This window comes from Narcine bancroftii, chromosome 4, assembly GCF_036971445.1.
Source record: "Narcine bancroftii isolate sNarBan1 chromosome 4, sNarBan1.hap1, whole genome shotgun sequence".
NCBI classification, from domain to species: Eukaryota; Metazoa; Chordata; class Chondrichthyes; order Torpediniformes; family Narcinidae; genus Narcine; species Narcine bancroftii.
In genome coordinates, this window is record NC_091472.1 from 74,508,566 (window position 1) to 74,530,079 (window position 21,514).

Here is a 21,514-nt window from a genome sequence, read left to right on the forward strand (position 1 = left end):
CAGGGATATGATGTTGAGACTTTGTATGGCACTTAGAGTATTGAGAGCAGTTTTGGGTTCCATATTTAAGAAAGGATGCGCTGGTGTTGGGGAGGGTTCAGAGGATGTCCACAAGGATGATTCTGAGAATGAAAGGGTTTTCATATGAGGAGTGTTTGACAACTCTTGGCCAGTACTCATTAGAATTTGGGGAATGATGGGGGGTGGGGGGTGTCCTCATTTCAAATGCTGACAGAATATATGCAGAGAGGTTATTTCCATGGTGGGAGAGTCAAAGATAAGAGAGCACAACATCAGGATTAAAGGGTGTCTGCTTAGAACAGAGATGAGGAAGAATTTCATCAGCCAGAAGGTGGTAAAATTGTGGAGTTTGATGCTACAGGTCAAATCATTGGGTGCATTTCAGGCAGAGGTGAATAAATTCTTGATTAGCCAAAGCTTCAGAGGTTATGGGGAGAAGGTTGGGTAGTGGGTCTGAGTGGGAAAATGGATCAACTTGTGATTAAATAGCAGTACAGACTCAATGGGATGAATAGCCTATTACTACAATGTCTTGTGGACTTACAATAACATCAGTGTCGTCCTTGCTCTGCAGAAAGTGAGAAACCAACTTTGCTCTGATTTCTGGAGAAGGTAATCGATTTTGCAATGTTGCTAATATCAGCTACCAAACATAATTATTCATCTTGTATGTTAACCATATAACCACTTACAGCACAGAACAGGCCAGTTCGGCCCTACTAGTCCACGCCGTAACAAATCCCCACCCTCCTAGTCCCACTGACCAGTACCCGGTCCATACCCCTCCAGTCCTCTCCTATCCATGTAACTATACAGTCTTTCCTTAAATGTAACCAATGATCCCGCCTCAACCACGTCTGTCGGAAGTTCATTCCACATCCCTACCACCCTTTGCGTAAAGAAATTTCCCCTCATGTTCCCCTTATAATTTTCCCCCTTCAATCTTAAACCATGCCCTCTAGTTTGAATCTCCCCCTCTCTTAATTGAAAAAGCCTATCCACGTTTACTCTGTCTGTCCCTTTTAAAATCTTAAACACCTCTATCAAGTCCCCTCTCAATCTTCTACGCTCCAGAGAAAAAAGCCCCAGTCTGCACAACCTTTCCCTGTAACTCAAACCTTGAAATCCTGTCAACATTCTCGTGAACCTTCTCTCCACTCTCTCTATTTTGTTTATATCTTTCCTATAATTTGGTGACCAAAACTGTACACAGTACTCCAAATTTGGCCTCACCAATGCCTTGTACAATTTCATCATAACCTCCCTACTCTTGAATTCAATACTCCGATTTATGAAGGCCAACATTCCAAATGCTTTCTTCACCACACCATCTACCTGAGTATCAGCCTTGAGGGTACTATTTACCACAACTCCTAAATCCCTTTGTTGCTCTGCACATCTCAATAGCCTACCATTTAATGCATATGACCTATATAGATTTGCCTTTCCAAAATGTAACACCTCACACTTATCTGTTGTTGAATGATCTCGTTCATTCTGGGTGGCATCATGACGAACATGTTAGTCAAAGACCAGATTAGATATCTATTAAGGAGAGGTTTCCAAGATCCATTTATTACTCCTCATTACAAATCCTTAACTGGGATTGAGTTCATGAGAGCTTCACTGAGGGCTGCAATTATGTACCAGTGCTCGCTTGAGAGAACCGGGAATATTGAATTCTGTGACTATCATTGATTTTTTTTTAATTTTCAGAATGGGCAGAGTCTGGCTTGGGTTCAATTGAATGGCTTCAGAAATTGATGTATGGATATTTCAGCAATATCAAGATATTTATGAATGTTAAGGGATCTGTGAACTTGGCCCCCACGTGTTCTGTGTTCATCCACGTTGTTAAAAATTCTGCCATTAACCACATACTCCATCTTCAAGTTTGACCACCAAAGCGCATAATTTTACACATCTGTATTGAACTTCATCTACCACTTCTCTGCCTAACCTTTCGTCCTGTCTACATCCCATTGTCACCTGCGAAAACCTTCTACACTATCCGCAACACTTTTAACCACCTTGTCATCTGTAAACTCACTCTTTGTCCAAGCCATTTATAAAAATCACAGAGAGCAGGGATACAGAACAGACCCTATGGAACACCACTTGGTCAATGACCTTCAGGCAGAATGTGTTCCATCTACTACCACCTCCAGGCAAGTCAAAGCCATGCAGCCACAATTGCATGGATCCTATGGCTCATGAATTACTGAATGAGCCTAACATGGCGAAAGCCTTGCAAAACGCCTGACTAAAATCCAGATGTCTTATTGAAATACTGTTCCTCATCTATAATTACCATATTTTTATGCAAATAATATGCATATTTTACAAACCAGGCACCCCCACGTGTTATGCTATACGAGAATATTTTTGTGCATTCTTTCAACATGAGCAATTAATAGCGAGCATGGGAAAGTGGAACCAACAATTTATGGCGGGCATGGGAATATAATAGCAGCATTTAAAGAACATGCACAATTTATAGCGGCTATGGGAAAGATGCGCTGGGAGTTTATAGTGAACATGGGAATATTGTAGCGAGCATGAGAATATAATAATGGCAATGAAAGAATGTGCACAATTTATAGCAGCCATGGAAATGACACCATTTGTAGGAAGCATGGAAATATTATAGTAAGCATGAGAATGTAATAGTGGCAGTGAAAGAACGTGCACAATTTATAGGAGCCATGGAAAAGACACAATTTGTAGCAAGCATGGGCATATTATAGTAAGCTTGAGAATGTAATAGTGGCAATGAAAGAACGCGCATAATTTCTAGCAGGCGTGGGAAATTTTGATCTTGGGAATATCATTTTGTACTGAATGCCATCATATTCCTATAAACAGGACATTCTGGCTATGGCACTGAACCTTAGCAATGTTAATTGCCCAGCCCTGTCCCTGAGGTAGGAGATTAACATATCAAGTTTCTCTGATTTGAGACAATATTAGAATTAAAATCCTGCTTAACTTTGAAGCCTGTCTTTGATCTATTTAGTTTATTCCTCTGAAAAGCTTGTTAATATGTTGCAGCAGGATATCATTTATATCACACATGTCAAACTCAGGCCCGCGGACCAAATTTGGCCCGTGATATAATTATATTTGGCCCACAAGATCATATCAAATATGTATTAGAGCTGGCCCGCTGGCCGCCGTGCCAGTATAGCACATGCACAGCTAATACTACAAATCCCAGAATGCTTTGCAAATGCGTTGGCGCCAGCCCGTCAGCCCGCTAATCGCCCCCATCTTCTCTCTTTACTTTCATTAGCATCTGCGACCTGTCGCCTAACTCACATGTAATAAACCCCTTACGAAAAATGGCCAAACGAAAGACAGAAAACAGGACCTTTCAAGGCAGGTGGGAGGCAGACTCGATGTTCATCATTTTAAAAGACAAACCTGTTTGTCATTGAAGCAAGTTGTTATTTTTTTGACTTGTTGGCTTGTGAAAAAAAAACATTTAAAAGGAGCTTAAAGGCTATAGAGAAATATTATTTATTGAATATTTTATTTCTCATTTGTTAATGCTTCTTCTGGAAAGAGTTGAACCAAAACTATTATTAAACATTTATTTTAATAAGAAAAAGTTTAACATTACATATGTTGAAAGAAGAGAAAACATGCAGATGCTGTTCAAAATTTTCAATAAATATTTAGTTTGGCCCACGACTTAGTCCAAGTTTTTAATTTTGGCCCTCTGTGAATTTGAGTTTGACACCCCTGATTTATATAATGGGGGATTGACACTGCAACTGTGGCAGGTATTAGTATGTGCTTTGTCTCAGGTCCCATTTAAAAGTAGATTACTTTTGTCAGTCAGAATTTAGAATACTACACCCGTGCGGTATAGTGTGTACATTGTACGAAAATATTTTTACACAATTTATTATTTTCGGCATGTTTTATGCATGTACGCATTATAGGAGTGAAAATACAGTGCACACATTACTCCATTGGATCAGTGTTCCTTCTAAGGTGCACATGCATACAAATGTGTGCACGCAGCTAAGCAGGAACACTTGTGATGATTGTATAGTTTTTGAAAAGATGTTACAAGTGTCTTGCTCCATTTTATTGTGAACGTGACTGGAACAGTTGTCAAATGGTTTTCTGTAATGAGATGTAAAGTTCGCCCATCTGGTTATATTTTTTATATTCAAATGAAAATCGTCTGGCAAATGTAAATAAAATTAGTTCCAATAGTATCAGTGATGGCAATCTAGACAGATTTGCATGTCAGCTAGTTTTGCATGCTTCAATTTAATTTGCATTAAGTTATGAAGCCTTGCCTCAATTCTTGAAACAAAATTTTGTACAAATTTAGTGTCATATTAGTATGACAATACAGCCAACATTTGACTGTTGGCAGCTAATTATTTTGTATCAAATAATCTGTTTTAATTTTATTGCATTTTTTTCTTATTTGTAAAAGTGGAAAAATTTGATTTTACTTTTGATTGTGCAAAAACTAGTGCCAGATATTCATTTTTACATGAACTCATGGACATTGAGGGATTTGCACCAGTATTTGATGCAAATTTAAGAGACAAATAACATAATGGCATTTAAAATAGCTCTGGGTCCTACGTTAACAGGGCAAGCATTTGTATTTATCATCGTCTTTTTGTTAATATATAACTAGATGAAGCAGCATTTCTCCAGACCACGATGCACACATGTATACGCACAATACTTATCACATATATACATAGAAATATAATTTAAAATAAATACATACAAATATTTATGGATGATTTACTTGGTTAGAGGATACCCCTGACTCACAGTAAAAACACAATGCTGGAGAAACTTTATAGTTTCTTTATATCAAAGATACATAACCAATGTTTTGGGCTTGAGCCCTTCATCATGCTATGGAAAAATGTTGGCAGGTTTCTGAACAGAAAGGTGAGGGGTGGAGGGGGTAGCATGCCTCCAAAGGCAGGAGGTAATAGGGAAGGGAGGGAGGTCACAGCAGCACTCAGGAGGAGGAGAGATGGCTAGGTGAATAGAGAGGCAAGGGGATAGAGATTGGAGGGAAAGACGACAGGAGGAAGGGAGGGAAAATGTTGAGTAGGTTAGCAGAAATCTGAGAAGTCTATGTTAATGCCACCTAGAGAAGAGTGCCCAGATGAAAAAATCAAGTGCTGTTCCTCCCATTTACAGGTGGTCTTGGTGGTTATAGTACATGAGGCCATGGACAGATATGAGAATGGGAGTGGGATGCAGAATTGGCCACTGGGAGATCCGTGTCACTTATGCGGACAGAGCGAGGATGCTCAGCAAAGTGATTTCCCAGTCTGTGACCAGCTCTCCGAAGTTGAGAAGGCCACAAAAGGATCCATTGGATGCAGTAGATGATATCTGTGGATACACATGAAGTGTTGCTCAATTGAAAGGTCTGTTTGGGGCTCTGCACTGTGGTGAGGGAGGAGGTGTGGACACAAGTGTGGCCCTTCCTGCCGAGGAAGGGCAATTGGTAAGGAGTGAAGAACTAGATTGCAGTTGTTGAAGGAAGTGTGAATCCCAGTGAGGACAGTTGATACACCAGCCTCTGAGGTATTACCATTATGTATCTCTTGATCCACAACCAGAGTGAAAAGTTGTTAACAACTATTGCACAATTGGAACCTGGATGTTTCACTTGGAATACTTGATTCGGTGTTAAATGAAGGAAGCTAAATAAAGGGGTAAAAACCTAGATTTTTGAATTAAATTAATTTTTAAACATTTCAAATGTAAAATTAAAGACTGACCGAACCTTCTAAAGATGTGTTTTTAGTGCAGGATTTAAAATTTATAAGCTATTAGAAGTTTACTTTTATTGTAATGAATAAACTCAGATTTTTTTCTGGCAATTTTAGCCAAAGTATAATGAACAAATGTAGTCATGGTATGATGCTCCATGTGACTTAACTGAGTTTTCGAGTGAAAAAGTATTTCATCAGTTTTTTAGCAGTTTTTAGTTGCAAAAATTTCTAACATTCTCTGTTTCACTGTGCACATGCTGTAGGATTTGCTGATTATTCAAATATTCTTGGTCCTATGATCTAGCAATAATGTTTTGAATTTCTAGGCATTAAACTCCCCTTGTCCTATCTGGGACTCCTTTGTCACTTGATTCCCGCCCCTCCCTACAGATAGTGTCTGTCACAAGCTTGTCTTGTGAAAAGGAGTCACAAGGTTTTGTAATATTGGGACTCAAAATATATTTTGCGAGAGTGTTTAGAATTCAACCTCAAGTTTATAATTTGTGATTCAGCATTTGTTGTACAATTTATTTACTCACAGTGGTTCAGATTGTTTTTCTTGACATATTGGGGTTCTGTTGAGCAAACTATGATGAGCACGGTGGCTCCCTATATTAGAAAACTGTCAATTTACAAGCATTAGATATTGTAATGGCTTGGATTTGGTTTATGTACTTCGAATGAATGTTCCTGACTATTCATTGTAGGTTAATTGCTCCTGGATCTCTAAGCAGCAGTCTACTGTCCTGGGTAATTGACGTAAATACATTGCTCTGAATAGCAGATCTGAATGTGTTTGACTAGTTGTTTATTTCATTATTGTCTGAAGAGTCCTCCATGGAACTATTTGGATTTTAAAAGAGGAATTTCAAGTTAAAATTATGCAGAGAAAGCAAAGTGGAGGATACAAAATAGGCTCAAAACAGGAGCAAAGTAGAAAATGTGATTAAAAAAAAAATAAAAAATAAAAAAAAATGTGTGTGTGTGTGTGTGTGTGTGTGTATATGTGTGTGTGTGTGTATATATATATGTGTGTGTGCATGTATATGTATATATGTATATGTGTGTATATGTGTATATATATATATATGTGTGTGTATATATATATATGTATATATGTGTGTGTGTATATATATATATATGTGTATATATGTATATGTGTGTATATATTATATATATATATGTGTGTGTGTGTGTGTGTGTGTGTGTGTATATATATTGCAATTAATAATCCTCTGGGGGGGGGATTCCATCCATACCTGCTGCTTTGCCACTTTTCAGTTGTTCAATTGCCTTATAAGTCTCTTCCCGGTAAGGAAGAGGGAGCTGGAGCAGGGCGGATTCTTGGACTGAGCGGTTGGCACTGAAAAGAGATTGGAAGTGTCCTGACCATCGATTGAGGATGGAGATCTTGTCGCTGAGGAGGACTTCGTCGTCTGAGCTGCGCAGAGGGCTTTGGACTTGGGGTGAGGGGCCGTACACAACCTTTAGTGTCTCATTAAAAACCCCTGAAGTCGCCAATGTCGGCGCTAAGCTGGGTTCGTTTGGCGAGGCCAGTCCACCACTAATTTTGGATGTCCCGGAGTTCGCGCTGAAGATGGCTGCATGCGAGACGGAAGGCTCGTTTTTTCTCTGGCCAGGAAGGCTTTGCAAGGTGAGCCTGGTGGGCAGATCGCTTCTTTGCCAGCAGCTCTTGGATTTCCTGGTTGTTTTTGTCAAACCAGTCCTTGTTTTTCCTGGAGGAGAAGCCCAGTACCTCTTCAGTGGATTGCAGAAAGGCCGTTTTTAGCTGATCCCAGAGGGTTTCAGGGGACGTGTCCGTGAGGCAGTTTGCATCCTCAAGCTTTGCCTGAAAGTTTCCTCTCACTTTGTCTGACTGCAAGTTTCCAACATTGAACCTCTTTCTGGGGGCTCCACTGTTCTTGAACTTTGGCTTGAAGTGAAGGTTGAGCTTGCAGTGAACAAGCCGGTGGTCAGTGTGGCATTCCGCGCTGGGCATGACCCTGGTGTTGAGCACATCTCGCTTGTCTCTTCCTCGCACCAGAACGTAGTCCAGGAGGCGCCAGTGTTTGGATCGGGGATGCATCGCCAAGGCAAATAGTGCCTTTGGAAGACTACACAAAAGAGTCTGGAAAAACAACCACCTGAAGAAACACACAAAGATCACCGTGCACAGAGCCGTTATCATACCATCGCTTCTGTTCGGCTCCGAATCATGAGTCCTCTACCGGCATCACCTATCAGCACTGTCTCCGCTCTATCCTCAACATTCATTGGAGTGACTTCATCACCAACATCGAAGTACTCGAGCTGGCAGAGTCCGCAAGCATCGAATCCACGCTGCTGAAGACCCAACTGCGCTGGGTGGGTCATGTCTCCAGAATGGAGGACCATCACCTTCCCAAGATCGTGTTTTATGGCGAGCTCTCCACTGGTCACCGAGACAGAGGTGCACCAAAGAAGAGGTACAAGGACTGCTTAAAGAAATCTCTTGGTGCCTGCCACATTGACCACTGCCAGTGTGCTGATATCGCCTCCAAACATGCATCTTGGCGCCTCACAGTTCGGCGGGCAGCAACCTCCTTTGAAGAAGACCGCAGAGCCCACCTCACTGACAAAAGACAAAGGAGGAAAAACCCAACATCCAATCCCAACCAACCAATTTTCCCCTGCAGCCGCTGCAACCGTGTCTGCCTGTCCCGCATCGGACTTGTCAGTCACCAACGAGCCTGCAGCAGACGTGGACATACCCCTCCATAAATCTTCGTCCGCGAAGCCAAGCCAAAGAATGAATAATACAGTATGAAAGGTTGATTCTCAATGCTTGTAATTTTCAGTGCCTGATGAATTTGACTGGACCATGCCTCAACAGCTTTATTTAGTTTATCTCCAAACTACTTTGATTTCATTACTGCATAAATATTGCAACTTCACTTTGTGAGCATTTCACAAAGGCTTCGGTGTGAATTGAACTTTGTGGAAAGGTATAACATTCAAAAAGAAGTGACCTATTATTTTACTGCTCTTCATTTTGCATCATTATAATTGTAAGTAAGCACTGGTGGTCACATTTGGTGTTATTGTAAAATCCAGACTTGACATGTAGTTTTTCTTTTAGGTCATAATTAAAAAAATTATTTGTATTAATTTGACAGACACATAACATCGCTGATCCCTGGTCCAGTTGGAATGCTGGTTCATCTGGGAACTGGACCACAAATAACACAGATAACAGTGGAAATGCCTGGAATGCGGTGAACTGGCCGACAAACCAGGAGAGTACAAATGCACCGAAAAATAGCACTTCAGACAATGGAGGTACAACTGGCTATGGGCATCCACAGGCATATCAAGGTCCAGGTCAGTGTCAGTCGTGCATTTTTTTTTTGAGAGATTTTCCTGGACATTGCAAATGTCATTTATTGACATTGAAAATGTTAAACCATCTGCAAATTCTTAATAATATCCCTTTATATACAACGATAAATAATATGTGTATACCCCAAATATATCTATCAAGAAAAAAAGTTAAGTTTGCAACTCTGTGTGCCTTGATATTTCAAATATTTAATTTTTAGGTTTTCAATATATTATCCATTAAATTTTACACAAAAATATATTTGCTGTCTTGACTAAAGTGTTGGTTAAATGGTCTCTGAAAGGTACATGCTTTGGTATATTTCATTTAATAACCAGTTATCAACAAAGTGCAATGGTTACTCTTAAGAGACAGAAGAACAGTGGAGAGTACAGATTTGTCAGATGCCAATGTGCTGGAATGGCTACCATTCCTAGTCTATCTTTGAGCACTAATTTTGGATAATTCATTTATTGTATCACTTCTTAAGACTCCTGGAGGAAGAAGAGTCAAATGCCACTCCTAATTCAGTCATAATTCACTCATAATTCAATTGTATTGCAAGTATTTTGGAATTGCTTATTTAAGATGCACTCTCTTCAATTGACAAGCCAAATGTAATCTCAGCTAATTTTCAGGTTTTTTGCTAATTTATTTTCAACAGTTTTAGATTTTAAGAAGTAATGGAACAGATGCCACTGTTTTATTTACTGGTGAAGTTTTTGGGACAGAGGGACTGCTCCCCCGATGGAGGTGCACAAATTAATTGTTTTCTTGATTTGAGCTTAACTGAATGAACAGAGGCAATGCAGAAGAGAAAAATATGTGGGAAGATGCAAATGGGTGAAGGGTACTCAATAGATCATTCTCAGTAGATTCTTTAAATTTATTGAAGATGAAGATTGACAGACATTTAATCAAGTTTAAGTTTATTGATATTTAATTACACAAGTATAACCCGACAAAATAGCTAGGCACCCAACCAGTCATAACACAGCAAACAATACACATGCAGGACAAGCATTCACATACAGTAAATAAATATTGTTTTGTGAATATGACTGTCTAGGATGGTTAGTGTGAACAGTTCCTTTGGTTGTTCAGCATTCTCACTGCCCGCAGGAAAATGATGTTTCTCAGCCTGGTGGTGCTGGCTCTTGTACTCCTGGATCACTTTCCCAATGGGAACAGCTGAAAGATGCCGTATGCGGGATGGAAGGGGTCCTCAAGGATGCGCGCCCTCTTCAGACAACCATCACTTTGGTTGGGAGGGAGGGAGACTCAATCGGTCCTCTCTGTTGCTCTTAAGGTTTTGTGGATTGACAGCCGATCCATTTCTCTGCAGCAACTGTACCACACCTTGATGCAGCTGGCCAGGACACTCTTGAAAGAGCTCCTGTGGAAGGTTGACATAATGGAGGCCAGTCGCCTTGCCTGCCTCAATCTTTTCAGGAAGTACAGTTGCTGTTGTGCCTTCCTGACAAGTGAGGAGTTGAATGTCCACAATAGATTTCATGTAACCTACAAAAGGAGTTGCATGGAGTGTTATGGTCAAGATCGGGACAGCCATGATCTTAATGCTGCAGGAAAACCAAGTGACTGATGCATTCCTCCTCCTGTTTCTTTTGTTCTTGTATCTGTTGATGGTGTTTTAGGTGTAATTCTCACAAGTGAAGTTCTTTCCCCAAGAAGATCGGTTGCTCACACAATCAGTGTTATCTGGAGCAATCTTAATTCAAAGTTTTATTCAAGTTAATAACTGTATGACTATCTGCAGTTGTCAAAGTGATTTTGTCCCTGAAATTTCTTGCATTAGACTATTTCCAAACCACATCCCTTGTCTTTTGTTTCCACTCCCACCAGCCCATTTTAGGCTCTTTTGCCCTTTGTTCACCTTTTCTATTCCTCACCCCTCATTACTAAAGGTCCTTTCATGCCAGGCCTCCGGTGGAGGCCGGCAACAAGCATGGAGGGAAAGCATAAAACTTAACTTGCATGGAGCAGCCCTATAAAAGGCTGCTCCTGCGCTGCATTCATGTCGAACATTGCCTCATAGTGCCCTCTGGAGCCAATGGAGGTGGGGCGACTGGTGCCATAGTGCCACCCGTCATGAATAAGGGACAGAGCAATAGCTATCTTCCATACTCTCAATCTTCCATGCAGCTGGAACCGCTCTGTATTTCCCAGAACAGTCCTAGCTGTGTGGGGGATTATGGGTAAAGAAGACGACCATTGCTCTGCTGTGTTTTGAACTGCAGAGAGTGACCCCGATGGCCCCTGCTGCCTGATGGCTCCCGCTGGCCACCCCTGTTGACTGCCTCTGCCTTGAGGGTGTCATGGAGGGTGAGTGGGGAGATGGGTTGCAGGCTGACGACGTCATCAGCCCATCCCTAACCAGCCGCTTGCAGCGGCTGCACATTCATGTGGGGCAGCGGAGCACAGCGCTCCACCCATTATCCTTCCCCCGAGAGAGATTGCATTCGGCACCTTGGAGCCAGGAACAGAGCATTTAAGAAGGTAAGTCTCCCGACGTAAGGGCGGAGAACTGCCTTTACAGTCGGGCTTTTTCTTTGCATGAAAGGGCCTTAAGACTCAATTGCTCTCTCCACCTAGTTCTATTTGGTCATCATTAATCCCTCATCTTTTTCCACCAATTACTTCCCAGTCTCTGCCCCATCCCTCTCTCACTTCCATAAAGTAGCTAAGTTCCATCCACCCTCAGTCCGAATCCAAGGTCTTTTTTTTTAAATTTTATTTAACGGATTTATAAAACATACAAAAAAAATAGAATATATCGATAAAAGAAAAAGTACAATACTCCCCTCTACTAAACTATATTATCCCCACCACCCTCCCCCAGCCCTCTGAGCCTTAAAAAAAATTTGAGCATTTAAAATTAACTGATCAATGTGCCAATTCTCTACATATCATTTACTTAAGATCTATAGCCATACATTCCAAATATAAACTCCACATTTGAACAAAAAAGGAATAATTATTTTGCAAGTTATAGGTTATTTTTTCCAAGTATAAACACGATTGTAATTCACTGTGCCATTTTGTATATTCATTTCTACATCATTTTTCCAAGTAATAGCTATACATTTTCTTGCTACTGCTAACCCTAATTGCACAAATGCCAATTGTGATTTGGCAGCCAACCCTGGAATAATTGCATTCATATAACCCAATAAACACATCATTGGATCTAATTGGAAATCAATTTTGAATAAATCTCTCAAAAATTTTATAACTTTTTCCCAAAAAGATTTAACTTTCTTAGATGTCCAAACAAAATACCTATCTTTTCCCCACATCTAAAACACAAATCTGATGAACTAAATCCATATTTCTTCAACTTCTCAGGAGTCGAATACAATTAATCAATGAAATTATAATTAACCATATTATATCTCACGTTAATTAGTTTTCTAACACTATCAGTACCATTCTTCCCAGGACAATTCAATATCTAAATCTTTCTCCCATTTCTCTTTTATCCTATATTCACCAACTTTGTCCATTTTTTCTTGCAGCAACCTATACATATCTGATATAAACCCTTTTGTTTCCTTATCAACCATTAGAATCTCAAACTTCGTTTGACTCGGTAAAATTAAATCCCTACCAAATTGCGTTTGCAAAAAATCTTGGACTTGATGATAAGCAAAAAAAGAGTTTGAAGAAATACCATATTTCTCTTGTAATCTATTGAATGTAGAGAATTTACCCGTCTCAAAACAGTCTTGTATAATATTTATTCCTTTCATTTCACAATTTTTCAAATAGGAATTATTTAAAGAAAGCGGAATTAATTTATTCTGAAACAGAGGTGATTTTATTGAGATTTTTCCTTTAAATCCTATAAGTTGATCTCGCTTGTACCAAATATCCATTATATGTCTTAATACTGGTAATTTATATTTTTGTAGCAATAAATGATTCCATTTATAAATAAAATGTTTAGTTTCTTTTTAAAAAATTTGATCCATTTCAACTTTTGCCCACACAGTGGTTGTTGAATATCAAATAATCTATTAAAAAATTTCAGTTGTGCCGCTTCATAATAATTTTGAAAGTGCGGTAATTGAAGTCCACCTCATTCATATTGCCATGTTAATTTTTGCATAGAGACCGTCGACATTTTACCTTTCCACAAAAATAATCAAATTACTTTATTTAACTTCTTTAAAAATTTCTTTGGTATCACACTTGGAATGTATATTATATATGTATTGTATATGAGGATAAATATTCATTTTTATACAATTTACTCTCCCAATTAAAGTTAATGGCAAATCTTTCCATTTCTGTAAGTTAACTTTAATCTTATTTAACAGTGATATATAATTCAAATTATATAGGTCTTGATATTCTCTATTAACTATAACTCCTAAATATTTAATTTATTTAGACCATCTAAATTTAGTAATCTCTCTGCAATCTGTATAATCTTCATCTGATATAGACAATATTTCATTTTTTTCCCTATTAACTTTATATCCTGAAATTATACCATATTGATTTAACAGATTCTGCAACACTTCCAAAGATTCTTTGAGATATGTTAGATATATCAAGACGTGATCAGCAAACAAATTAATCTTATACTGTTGTTCACTTATTTTAATACCTTTAATACCAAAATCTTGTCTTATAGCTTGAGCTAGAGGTTCTATTACCAAAGCAAACAATGCTGATGAAAGGGGACAACCCTGTCTAGTTGATCGAGATAACATAAAATATGATGAAATCTGTCCATTTGTCATTATTTTTGCAGAAGGATTAGTGTATAAAGCTTTAACCCAAGTAGTAAAGAGTGGTCCAAAATTAAACTTTTCTAAAATCTTAAACAAAAATTTCCACTCCATATAACCATATAACCACGTACAGCACAGAACAGGCCAGTTCGGCCCTACTAGTCCATGCCGTAACAAATCCCCACCCTCCTAGTCCCACTGACCAGCACCCGGTCCATACTCCTCCAGTCCTCTCCTATCCATGTAACTATCTAGTCTTTCCTTAAATGTAACCAATGATCCCGCCTTGACCACGTCTGTCGGAAGCTCATTCCACATCCCCACCACCCTTTGCGTAAAGAAATTTCCCCTCATGTTTCCCTTATAATTTTCCCCCTTCAATCTTAAACCATGCCCTCTAGTTTGAATCTCCCCCACTCTTAATTGAAAAAGCCTATCCACGCTTACTCTGTCTGTCCTTTTTAAAATCTTAAACACCTCTATCAAGTTCCCTCTCAATCTTCTACGCTCCAGAGAAAAAAAGCCCCAGTCTGCACAACCTTTCCCTGTAACTCAAACCTTGAAATCCTGTCAACATTCTCGTGAACCTTCTCTGCACTCTCACTATTTTGTTTATATCTTTCCTATAATTTGGTGACCAAAACTGTACACAGTACTCCAAATTTGGCCTCACCAATGCCTTGTACAATTTCATCATAACCTCCCTACTCTTGAATTCAATACTCCGATTTATGAAGGCCAACATTCCAAATGCCTTCTTCACCACACCATCTACCTGAGTATCAGCCTTGAGGGTACTATTTTACCACAACTCCTAAATCTCTTTGTTGCTCTGCACATGTCAAAAGCCTACCATTTAATGCATATGACCTATTTAGATTTGCCTTTCCAAAATGTAACACCTCACATTTATCTGTATTAAATTCCATCAGCCATTTCTCAGCCCACACCTCCAGCCTTCCTAAATCACCTTTTAATCTACGGTAATCTTCCTCACTGTCCACAACACCACCAATCTTTGTATCATCCGCAAACTTGCTTATCCAATTCTCCACCCCTACTTCCAGATCGTTAATATATATAACAAACAATAGTGGATCGAGGACCGATCCCTGAGGAACTCCACTAGTCACTGGTCTCCAACTGGACAAACAATTTTCTACCACTACTCTCTGACACCTCCCATCCAACCATCGCTGAATCCATTTCACTACCTCCTCATTTATACCTAATGCCTCCACCTTTTTTCCTAACCTCCTGTGGGGAACTTTGTCAAAAGCTTTACTAAAGTCTAAATAGACAACATCCACAGCTTTTGACCCTATCAAAAGCTTTTTCTGCATCTAAAGCTACTATCATTGTTTGATTAACTTGCTGTCTTGCAGCATTAATTATTGAAATCAGTTTAGAGATATTATCAACAGAATATCTACCTTTTATAAAAGCAGCCTGATTAACATTTACTAATTTTGGCAAATGATTAGCTTATCTATTAGCCAATACTTTCACCACAATTTTATAGTCCACATTTAATAACGATATTGGTTGATAAGAAGACACTTTTAAAGGATCCTATCTTTCTTTGGAATAACAGTAATCAATGCCTTTGAAAAGGATTTGGAAATAAACCAGTTTCAGTTGCCTGTTTAAAAACTGCCGTATTTACCGGAAACAACAAATCATTAAATTCTTTATAAAATTCCATTGTAAACCCATCTTCTCCAGGAGACTTTCCTCCCGGCATCGATTGTAATACTTCCTTAAGTTCTAATTCCATAAAAGAACTATCTAAATCCTTAATATCCTTCACACTCAATGATGGTAAATCTAAATTTGCCAAAAACAAATCAATTTGCTCAGTATTTACTTTCAGATGTATAAAGATCACTATAAAATTTCAAAAATTCCTCATTAATTTCCTGTGGTTTATAAGTAATCTCTGAATCTTTCCTAATTGCATTAATTGTTCTTGATGCCTGTCCAGTTTTCAATTGCCAAGCCAAAACTTTGTGCTCTTTCACCTAACTCATAATAACATTGCTTCAATCTTTGAATCATTTTGTCATGCTGATAAGATTGGAAAGTATTATAACGAAGCTTTAATTTAGATAATTGTATCTTATTATCATCAGTAGAATTCTTCTGGAATTCTTTCTCTATCATTTCAATTTCTTTTTCCGTATTTTAACTTTCAATCAAATACTATTTTTTTTTTAAAACTTTTGGTGTATAACTAATAATTTGACCTCTCAAATATGCTTTTAAAGCATCCCATAAAACAAATATACTCTGGACTGACTCTTCATTCATTTGTAAATAAAAAATAATTTGCTCTCTAATATATTTAATAAATTTAGGTCTTTTTAATAACCTCTCATTAAATCTCCAATGATAAGTATTTCCTATCGTCTCAGTGCCTAAACAAGAAGCCAATAACAACAAGTGATCAGGCAATGTTCTTTTATACTCAACATGTGTAAATCTACCTTGTAACTGGGCTGAAAATAAAAATAAATCAATTCTAGAAAATGAATTATGCCGTGCAGAGTTTAAAAAAAAAGCTTTTCAGTAGGATTCAATTTCCTCCATGTATCCACTAAATTTAAATCTTTCATCACCTCAATTATTCTCTTTGCCATTTCTTTTCACAATTTTTGGAGATTTATCCAACAAAGGATCCAAACAACAATTAAAATCCCCTCCTACCAAAATATTCCCATTTGATTGGTTCAAATTTAAAAAGGTGTCTGTAATAAATGCTTCATCATCCTCATTCGATGCATAAACATTCATCAGTCCAAGCTTCCGAGAATATTTTACAATTCACCATAAAGTCTCTACCAACATTAGCAAAAAAAATCCAAATTAAATGGTACTTTCTTATTTATCAAAACTGCTACTCCTCTAGCTTTAGAATTGAAAGGTGAACCAATCACATGTCCAACCCAGTCTCTTTTCAATTTCAAATGTTCCTTCTCTGTCAAATGAGTTTCTTGCAAAAATGCAATATCCACCTTCAACTTTTTAATATAATCCAGAATACGTTTCCGTTTTATCGGATGATTTAACCCCTTAACATTAAAAGTCACAAAATTCAAGTTATTTATTATCTCCTATAGAGTGGCACTTAACACCTCTTACACTAAAAGTCGGCTCCCCCTCTAGATCTACTAAAAAAAAATCATCACACAAAAAAAGGAAAAACCCCTCTTCCTTACAAAGTCTAAATTAAGATTAATATATAGAAAAAAGAACCCCCCCCCAGCTAATAGAAAAAAATCTTCCCTCCTCCCTCCTGCTCCAAAAACTGCGAAGTAGTACCCCCCTCGTTGACCGGGTGTGGTCGGTACCACTAGTGGCAGATGACTTGGAATGCAGCAGGGTCATCTACCCCTCCCCGGCCGGACTTCCAAAAACAGTTAATTCATGAATTTATTGTCCAGATTGATTTGTAGTGTCTTCTGCCACGTCAATTAGTTGCACCATCTCCTTCTTCTGCAGTTCACTCCCATTTCCATTTTTAACTTTGGAAATATTGATTGCTGGCTTCTTAGAAAGATCGAAACTCAACTTGTTATCTGGTAAAGAATTAGCAAAGGTTAAAGCATCCTGAACTTTTTCAAAAAATTGATACTGTGATGGCCCATAAAACACTTTCAACACTGCTGGATATCTAAATGTCGATCTATAACCTTTCCTCCACAGCACTGTCTTAGCTTGATTAAACTCCTTGCGCCGCTGTATAATCTCCTGACTTAAATCTGCATAAAAGAAAACTCTACTACCTTGAACTATTATTGGATTCTGATCAACACGAGCTTTCCATGCACCCTCAGTCCGGATCCAGGGTCTTGACACAAATCATCGATTATTCCTATATCTCCACAAATACTACTTGACCTGCTGAGTTTTTCCAACAGTTTTTGTTTTGAATATTTTATTCTAATTTTGTGGTTAAACAAGTATCAAGAATTAACCGTTACAAATACATAGAATAAAGCACAAAAAATGAAATAGGTTGTCCATATTTCCAACTAACCCCATCCCTCCTCCTCCCCAAATAAGACCCCAAGATAAAGAAGAAAGGTAGAAAATAGAAGAGAAATAGAGTGGATAAAGAAAAGGAATCACAAAAGAAAGAGGAGCTGTTGGGATCTGAAATCCAATCCAGGAAGTCAAACTCCTGTTCTTACCTGGATCTCAAATATGGGAAAGAACAGTGATGTTAAGACTCTGCATTATGCAACTATGGCATATATACCTGCAAAAATATATTATACTTTCTTAAATTGGAAATAAATTTCTCCAGAGAACACAACTATGCATTTCAGCATTACATTGGGCTACGTCCAGAAGGGAATCAGACTTCCAGGTAATTGCAATACATTTCCTGGCCATCACTAATGCAACTTTAAGAAATTCTAATTAAATTTCAATTGTTCTTGATAGTGTGAATCTTTTGATGAGATGTGTAAAACCAGAGGACATAGTTTTAAAGTAAAGGATAATAGATTTAGAGGGGATCTAAAAAGATGTTTTTCACTCAGGGAATGATTAGAATCTAAAACACACTGCCTGAAGTGTGGACACTTGCACATATTAATATTATTATGATGAGCTGTGAAAAACCAAAGCATAGAAACTTGCTTGCTAAGTACTGTGAAATGGGATTAATACAAATAGGTGCTTCATGATGACATGATTTCCATAACTATGTCTCATATCAGAATAGCTTTTTGTGATTATGATGTTGAATTGCACTTGCTAATTCTCCTGAACTGGGGCACTCTTATGTTGAAGTTTTCACCAAAATGTGTGTTGCTATTAGCTCTGAAGTTGTGGTATCCTGCACATCAGGAGGGAACAAGTCTGCCGGAATGAAACTGATTAGGTGATGGGTGTAACTTTAAAAAGTAATTTCTTTCCACCTCTCCGGTCTGCATGAAATTTAAAATAGTGCAAAATTCCTTTAACTTGAACCTTTTTTTTAAATTTTTTTTTATTTTTCACACTATAAACCACATTGATCAAGATACATACATTTTTCTTTTCAAATATATATAGTGTCGTTTTCTTCCCCCTCCCTCCCTCTTCCCATCCTACCCTCCCTACCTCCCCTCCCATTCATTTAAAGTACAGAATCTAAGATACATTAAACCCGTCAAACAATGTTGTCACTCAATAAAAATAAACAAGAAATTCCACTGAGTCAATTCTTTTCATTTCCTTCTCCTTCTGTCATTTTAGGTGGTAGATGTCCCCAGTAGGTTTTCTCTATTGTGTTTCATGTATGGCTCCCATATTTGTTCAAATATTGTAATATTATTTCTTAAATTATATGTTATATTTTCTAATGGAATACATTTATTCATTTCTATATACCATTGTTGTATTCTCAAGTTATCTTCTAATTTCCAGGCTGACATAGTACATTTTTTTGCTACGGCTAGGGCTATCCTAACAAATCTTTTTTGTGCACCATCCAAATCAAGTCCAAATTCTTTGTTTTTTATGTTACTTAGGAGGAAGATCTCTGGGTTTTTTTGGTATATTGCTTTCTGTGATTTTATTTAATATCTGGTTTAGATCTTCCCAAAATGTTTTCACTTTCTCACACGTCCAGATTGCATGAATTGTTGTTCCCATTTCTTTTTTACAACGAAAACATCTGTCAGATACTGTTGGGTCCCATTTATTTAACTTTTGAGGTGTAATGTATAGCCTGTGTATCCAGTAATATTGTATCATACGTAACCTCGTGTTTATTGTATTTCTCATAGTTCCAGAGCATAACTTCTCCCATGTTTCCTTCTTTATCTTTATGTTTAAATCTTGTTCCCATTTTTGTTTAGTTTTACCATTTGTTTCCTCATTCTCCTTTTCTTGCAGTTTAATATACATATTTGTTATAAATTTTTTGATTATCATTGTATCTGTAATGACATATTCAAAATTATTTCCCTCTGGTAACCTCAGACTGCTTGCCAATTTGTCCTTCAAGTAGGATTTCAGCTGGTACTATGCCAACACTGTATCTTGAGTTATATTATATTTATCCTTCATTTGTTCAAAGGATAGTAATTTATTTCCTGAAAAGCAATTTTCTATTCTTTTGATCCCTTTTTTCTCCCATTCTCTAAAGGAAAGGTTATCTCTTCTTCTTTGGCTTGGCTTCGCGGACGAAGATTTATGGAGGGGGTAAAATGTCCACGTCAGCTGCAGGCTCGTTTGTGGCTGACAAGTCCGATGTGGGACAGGCAGACACGGTTGCAGGGGAAAATTGGTTGGTTGGGGTTGGGTGTTGGGTTTTTCCTTCTTTGTCTTTTGTCAGTGAGGTGGGCTCTGCGGTCTTCTTCAAAGGAGGTTGCTGCCCGCCGAACTGTGAGGCGATATCAGCCCACTGGCAGTGGTCAATGTGGCAGGCACCAAGAGATTTCTTTAGGCAGTCCTTGTACCTCTTCTTTGGTGCACCTCTGACACGATGGCCAGTGGAGAGCTCGCCATACAACACGATCTTGGGGAGGCGATGGTCCTCCATTCTGGAGACGTGACCTACCCAGCGCAGTTGGATCTTCAGCAGCGTGGATTCGATGCTGTCGGCCTCTGCCATCTCGAGTACTTCGATGTTAGGGATGAAGTCGTTCCAATGAATGTTGAGGATGGAGCGGAGACAACGCTGGTGGAAGCGTTCTAGGAGCCGTAGGTAATGCCGGTAGAGGACCCATGATTCGGAGCCGAACAGGAGTGTGGGTATGACAACGGATCTGTATACGCTTATCTTTGTGAGGTTTTTCAGTTGGTTGTTTTTCCAGACTCTTTTGTGTAGTCTTCCAAAGGCGCTATTTGCCTTGGCGAGTCTGTTGTCTATCTCGTTGTCGATCCTTGCATCTGATGAAATGGTGCAGCCAAGATAGGTAAACTGGTTGACCGTTTTGAGTTTTGTGTGCCCGATGGAGATGTGGGGGGGCTGGTAGTCATGTTGGGGAGCTGGCTGATGGAGGACCTCAGTTTTCTTCAGGCTGATTTCCAGGCAAACATTTTGGCAGTTTCCGCAAAGCAGGACGTCAAGCGCTGAAGAGCTGGCTCTGAATGGGCAACTAAAGCGGCATCGTCTGCAAAGTGTAGTTTACGGACAAGTTGCTCTTGTGTCTTGGTGTGAGCTTGCAGGCGCCTCAGATTGAAGAGACTGCCATCCGTGTGGTACCGGATGTAAGCAACGTCTTCATTGTCTAAAGGAAAGGTTATCTATTGTAAAAGGAATTAGCTGATTTTGCGTCAATATTAGTTTTGGTAATTGGTAATTTGTTTTATTCCTTTCTACATGAATCTTCTTCCAAATATTGAGCAGATGATGTAATACTGGAGAATTCCTACGTTGTACCAATTTTTCATCCCATTTATATAATATGTTCAGGTATCTTCTCCCCTATTTTATCTAGTTCTAATCTAGTCCAATCTGGCTTTTCCCTTGTTTGATAAAAATCTGATAGGTATCTTAATTATGCGGTTCTATAATAATTTTTAAAGTTTGGCAGTTGTAAGCCTCCTTGTTTATACCATTCTGTTAATTTATCTAGTGCTATCCTCTGTTTCCCCCCTTT

General features: G+C 38.5%; 1 protein-coding gene across 4 annotated transcripts in view; it reads left to right on the plus strand.

Annotated features, from left to right (window-relative positions):
• Positions 1–21,514, plus strand: part of LOC138760690 (sorting nexin-9-like) — a 176,572-nt gene that overhangs the window by 65,018 nt on the left and 90,040 nt on the right. For all 4 annotated transcript variants that reach the window (XR_011355812.1, XM_069931632.1, XM_069931631.1 and 1 more), the window contains exon 5: positions 8,951–9,155. Coding sequence is in view for 3 of the 4 variants with exons in the window: in XM_069931632.1 (XP_069787733.1) it covers positions 8,951–9,155 (205 nt within the window). In the remaining variant the exon portion in view is untranslated. The remainder of the gene's footprint in view (positions 1–8,950; positions 9,156–21,514) is intronic.